Here is a 6,190-nt window from a genome sequence, read left to right on the forward strand (position 1 = left end):
AGATAAAATGAATAAAACAAATGAAGTAGTGCACAATAAAATAATTAAAACAAATAAAATAAAATAAAATAACTTACCATAAAATATAACGAATAAAATAAAATAACATACAAGTAGTATACAATAAAATAAATAAAACCAACAAAATATAAAAACATAAATAAATTAAAACCATTAAAATAACATACATCAAACCAATTAATTTCAAATCACAACTTCAAAACTTTCTGGTACTTCACCTATGGGACATGTGGTTTTACCTAGAGCCGAACTGCTCTGATACCACTTGTGGAGCCCACGACCCCCACGTAAGGAGACAAGGGAATCGAGACACCGGAATGATGACAACAGGGTCACACATCCCAACGTTAGTGCCGAGTGTGTGTACATGCAACAGTGTACAAAAACAATGCAACGGATAATTAATACAACTAAGTACCAGAATTGTTAATACATTTTAAACAATCAGTAAAAAGGTTTAAAAATTATACAGTCATCCAAAATAAATATTTTACAAGTCTCAAACCAAAACAAGTGATCCCAGATCACTCCTCGGGCAGAGCCGAACCCTCAGGCTTACCCTCAGCCTCATCTGCATCGAAATCTGCGTTACTACAAAATGGTACCGCAGGTAAGTATAAACCAAACAACTACGAGATAAAAATACATTAATGCGACCAACATGCATGCATAAGATGAAATATGCATTATTCTCAAAAATAATATTTTCCCTGAAAATAGATATTTTCCAACACAAGCCAAAATCTCATTTTGGCCCAAAAAGAATACTCCGTCATTTTCCCAGAAAATGACCCAAATCAATAAAACCTCATTTTCCCAGAAAATGAATCACATAAAATCTTTTTAATCAACACACGCTATTTTTCCAGAAAACAGCCCATTATTCCATTAACCGATGCACCATGATCTCCCCTAGGGATCATCCACACGTCCTGGCTTCGTAGCGATGCTCAGTTCTGCGCCGAGTGCGTTCGTGGCCAAGCACCCACTACGCAACGAGCGATGCCCAGTTCCGTGCCCAGCGCGTACGTGGCCAAGCATCCTCTAGCCCCCACCAGCAGAGGGGCCACGGAGTCGGCACGAGACCATCTCGTCCGATCCTGTTGTCGCCTAGCGACAACCCAGGGAACGTCACTCAGTATATTCCGCTCCCTAGTGACCAGAGGAGCTCCACCGAGATAATACCCCATCTCGGTTTGGGGTCGTGATACACACGCACCCAAAAATCCTTTAACACATGAAAACCCAGTTTTCATGAAACATATGAACATGAATGCATATACATGAAAACTCAATTTCCTTTACAAACATGATCATGCGTGCAATATGCCATGTATATGAACAACACCATACCAACAACCAACATTTCACAATACCAACCAAACACACAACTCCGTCCACAATCCATCCGAGCCCCGAACTCCTCGGACTCAGTCCGGCATGTCCAACCAGTTCGCAATAATATGAGTTAGTGCAAAAATATATTTAAATTACGATAGTTCTTTGGAAAAATACTTACAGTGCTATATAATAATTTTTGAAGGATCATGGAGCTGCAAAAGGTGGCGACACAGCAACGTAACAGTGTAAAATACACTGTGGCCGTGGGTCTCAAATACCCACTTTTGAATGGGGACAAACTAAGACCCGAAATTGATAGGGTAGGGCCTAGAGAGGTCGGTAAAGCCAATGGTGGTGGTGGTTTGCCGTGGGTGGCAGCGCAAAGGGTGGTTTTAGGCCAAAAATACTCAAATCAGAAATGGGGTTGGATGTGCTTCACCGGTGACGGATTGGAGCTGGGGTTGGGTGCATTGGGTTGCTAGGAGGTCGAGGATGAAGTGGTGAAGAAATGGTGGCTGGTGGTGGCGCGATGGCGGCCCGCAAGCTCAAGGAACGCCTCGGCTTGGTGTGGTGCGTGGGGGCTATCGGCGGCGATAGAGGAGCTGGAAATGGAGGGAGGTGGTCGCCGGCCGATGGGGAAGCTGATGGGAGGGGCGGTGTCGCGCACGGCGGCGCGACGGCGGTGGGTTGGATGAGGCAACATGGACGCACGGTGAAGGGAGGGGAAGGCTGTCGCGTGGGGGGCGGTGAAACTGGGGAAGGAAAAAGAAAAAAAAAAGAAAGGAAAGAAAAGAAAAAGGGAAAAAAGAAAAATAAAGGGAAAGAAATGAGGTCCAATCCTCACATCTTGGGTCTCAAAAAATGATCCAACAAAAATGATTTTAAAACAACAAATCTATTAAAATAAATTAAACGTAATGATACAATGAAAATAACATAATAAAATCTCACAATCAATCAATTTAAAAATAAGAATAATTTAAATATACAATAATAAATAAATATTAAGAAAACATAACAATTTAATTTTCAGAATTTAAAGATCATAAAATAAACCATTTAAAATATCCGATAATTTTAAAACAAGAGAATAAATTTTTGAATTATTAAAATAATCATTCAATAAAAATACACTAAAATACGGTGTATTAAATCCACCACCTTTGGCTTACGGACCAATAGTGTCATGCACCTCATCCACATGATAAATTTTTGGTATTTTGCACGCGAAGAGAGAGAGAGAGAGAGAGAGTTGTCCAACAAAATTAGCACCTCCAAACCAAACTCGTGGAAGAAAATGTTCCATTTCCAGGCCAAACTCTTACTGGCCCAGCCTCGTATATAATAATTGCCCATAAAAGTTAGTGGAAAAACTCAGGTTGCATATTTTATTGTCTCCCCTATTATTGATAAAACCTACAAATCCGTACGTCACCACCAACGGATATCTCTCTCTTTAAATTCCAATCATCCACCAGCAGAAAAGAAAATAGAGCCCCAAACCCTATTAAGAATGTATTTCCAGTAGTACCGGATCATCTAGAGAAATAATTATGGCCGAAGAATGCACAGACAGCTCGGTTGGTACCTCCTCATCTACGCCACCCAACTGGTGGCCGGATCTCCATGGGAACTCTCTTTCTTCATGGAATAATTTATGGCACAATCAAAACCCTAACTCCAACTCATCCTGTGAGGAGGATGTTTCCATCTCTACTTCATTTACTAACGCCTCCAATCACTCAGGGTTGACTGTTGAATCATCTCGCCGACTTGTTGAGACTACTTCATCCAACGAGTTGATTGTAGAACATGCCTCTGAAAATAATCTTTGGAGCCATGTTCTTTTGTAAGTACTTCTACTGCACCACTTCGACGTACATATTTTATTTAAGTAGAGCACCTGAAAATGTTTTTGTCTAAAAATAAAGGATTCATGTACTTTGTGATCGGAACGACTACCTATGTTGATGCTTCTTCGATGTTCTTTTTTTCTTTGAGTGGAAAGAAGAATCTTTTAGCAAGAGAAAGAGAGAAAAAGGCTCTCTATTAATGGGTAGGTTCACATATTGATGATAGGTACATAGAATTACTATAGCTATAGTGGAGAGTGACCCGCTTATTAGGTTTAGGTTTTAAATATTGCTCCGGTGAAAGAGCTCTAACTTTTTAGATTGATTAACCCTGCAGAAGTGTTGGGACCAATGGAGAATTGCAAAACAATCAAGACGCGGAAGGGAACTTTGACGATGCATTATCATCCAAAAGCTTATCAACTGGGATGTTTGAACCTGCCTGCGACTACTTGAGGAAATTGGACAACAGCTGGGAATTCACAGATCACTCTACGTCTTTCAACAATTTCGATAAGCATATAAATGGTTTTAGCGACTCCGTTCTTTGTAATGATAGGTTGACGAAGTTGTCTGATCTAGTCAGCACTTGGTCTATTGCCCCTCCAGACCCAGATCATGTCAAACGCCGATTTGACCCCCAAGCTTGCAATATATCGTTGAGTCCTTCAGTGGATTGCTACTCACATCTTGATCAGCCATGTGATGATCAAATGAAGCAAACGTTCGTTGATTCTACATCAAGTTACTTGAAAACAAGTGCTATAAATTCCTGTTTATTTCCAAGTACTTATGGCCATGATCTGAAACTTGAGAATGAACGTCATGATCAGAGTGAAACCCCGCTAACTTTATTACGAAGGTCATTCAACAGTAATGAGGTTGGATATCAAATAGGTCTCGACAACTCGTTTTTGGTAGATAAAACCAGATATTACAATGGGATGCCTGTTAATTCTTCCTCAGGCACCCGTATAAGAAGCTTTGCGGACGTTATCTCCTTTAGTAATCGTGTAGGCAAGCAAGGGCTCCAAACTTCTTCTCTGCAGGTACCCTTTTCTATAGCCCAAACATTAATATTATATATATATATGTATGTACAGGGTGTTCATATGCATAACTCTTGATCCATGCAAGGGCTTTTTTACTATAATCTGTTCTTCATCTCAAAACTTTTCAGTTGACAGACTCAACTTGCTCGATGAAGAGAGTTAATACTGGAAAAGGACAGACAACAAGTGAAGGAAAAAGGAAAAAGTCTGAAGATGGTTCAGGGTCCGGCCTGAAGAAACCAAAGCATGAGTGTGCTACAGCTTCATCAGTAAAGGTTATAATTAATGAAAACGTTATTATTTTATGTGAAATAGAAAGACTCCATTATTGTTTATATGTATGGATCTTCTTTTACGTTTTTAATTGATGCAGACCCCAAAAGTCAAGCTTGGAGAGAGAATCACGACCCTTCAGCAAATTGTGTCACCTTTTGGAAAGGTTGATAATTAACTTGACGAGCTAAAACAGTGCATGACTTCGTTTGCTTTCAATCCTTCTTTGTCCCTTGATGTGTCTCCATTTTTAAAACGTCACAGTTCTTATTAATGTAAATTTCATTAATGAACTTTCAGACAGATACAGCATCCGTTCTCTTTGAAGCAATTCAATACATAAAGTTCCTTCAAGAGCAAGTACAGGTAATATAATCATTGTTTTAACTTTTGAGTTCATTGGAAACAAATTCTAGAACAATAGTACGTAGTAGCAGCAGTAGCAATTACCATTATCATCATCGTCATTACAATATTATTACATACCATATAGAAATCTCCCAGGAAAAATAATAATTATTACCCTAGCAGTGAAAATAAAATGATTCTAAGGATGACATAGGCTACAAGAATATAGTGATCAGTTCTACATATGTAACCGTGTCTGAATGGAAGTGGAACGAGGGGACGATCGAGAAGCTGCGTAGCACTTCTCATATGCAAGATAACTGAACACCTGGCCCTACTCGTAAAGTCTTGTGGAAACTTATATGGAAATTAATTAGATAAAGAAATAAGTCAATATTGATCCTCGTTTGCTGCTTTGTCTTATAAATATCTCTTATATGGATTTTGCAGCTATTGAGTAACCCTTACTTGAAGACGAGTTTGCACGTGAAGGTAAGCACACAAGGCTGTTTAATTATATGTTAATCAATTTCTAAAACTTTAGATGGAACTCAAAAACACATCTTCTTCTGGTGATCATCACAGGATCCATGGGGAGGTTTTGATAGGAAAGAAAAGGGAGACACGAAGCCTGATCTCAGGAGTAGAGGTCTTTGTTTAGTTCCAATCTCATGCACACCTCAAATTTACCGGGAGAACACAGGATCAGACTACTGGAGTACCCCAACATATAGAGGGTGTTTGTATGGGTGAAATAAGTTCTTGGTTTTGCTTTCGCTTCCTTATAGTCCAACGTACCTTTGTTACCTAACTGCTGTTAAGTGATAAAATACTCAAAATATTAGAAATAGTATGAATCTCTAAAACAAAGAGAGGTTATAAGTGATGCCCCCAACCCCCACTTGGGATTTAGCAGAAGGTTGCAATGTTGGGATGTTCGCCACACGGGCAACACCCTTAATGTTCTGTGAAAAATGTGTGTTAGTATGCCCAACATACGTGCACAAGAAAAATCGCAGCAGAAAAATTTAAGAATAATTCATGTTGTATCTAGAAATTTCAGTACCAGAGAAGCATACTCACTACAACACAATTCGTGCCAACGTGAAATGTTCTGGCGCCAACGTTCAAACGTTAAATGTAAATTTAAATTAAATATGACTCTAATTTAAAAATTATGTGATTTTTATAGTGCATAATTTGTGAACATGTCTAAAAAATTGACTCGTATATACTTATATATACACAATTTGTAAAATATAATTATATATTTATATATATAAATATATTTATGTTTATATA

At 38.7% G+C, this 6,190-nt stretch overlaps 1 protein-coding gene across 1 annotated transcript; it reads left to right on the plus strand.

The window, feature by feature from the left end:
- The first annotated feature begins 2,794 nt into the window (after window positions 1–2,794).
- On the plus strand, window positions 2,795–5,800 carry LOC121253831 (transcription factor bHLH112-like). Its single transcript, XM_041153750.1, has 7 exons — window positions 2,795–3,211; window positions 3,553–4,264; window positions 4,396–4,542; window positions 4,641–4,706; window positions 4,841–4,906; window positions 5,339–5,380; window positions 5,474–5,800. Exons 1-7 carry the CDS (start codon window positions 2,916–2,918, stop codon window positions 5,639–5,641), a joined length of 1,497 nt encoding a protein of 498 aa, XP_041009684.1. The 5' UTR covers window positions 2,795–2,915; the 3' UTR covers window positions 5,642–5,800.
- The last annotated feature ends 390 nt before the right edge of the window (window positions 5,801–6,190 follow it).

This window comes from Juglans microcarpa x Juglans regia, chromosome 3D (assembly GCF_004785595.1).
Source record: "Juglans microcarpa x Juglans regia isolate MS1-56 chromosome 3D, Jm3101_v1.0, whole genome shotgun sequence".
NCBI lineage: Eukaryota > Viridiplantae > Streptophyta > Magnoliopsida > Fagales > Juglandaceae > Juglans > Juglans microcarpa x Juglans regia.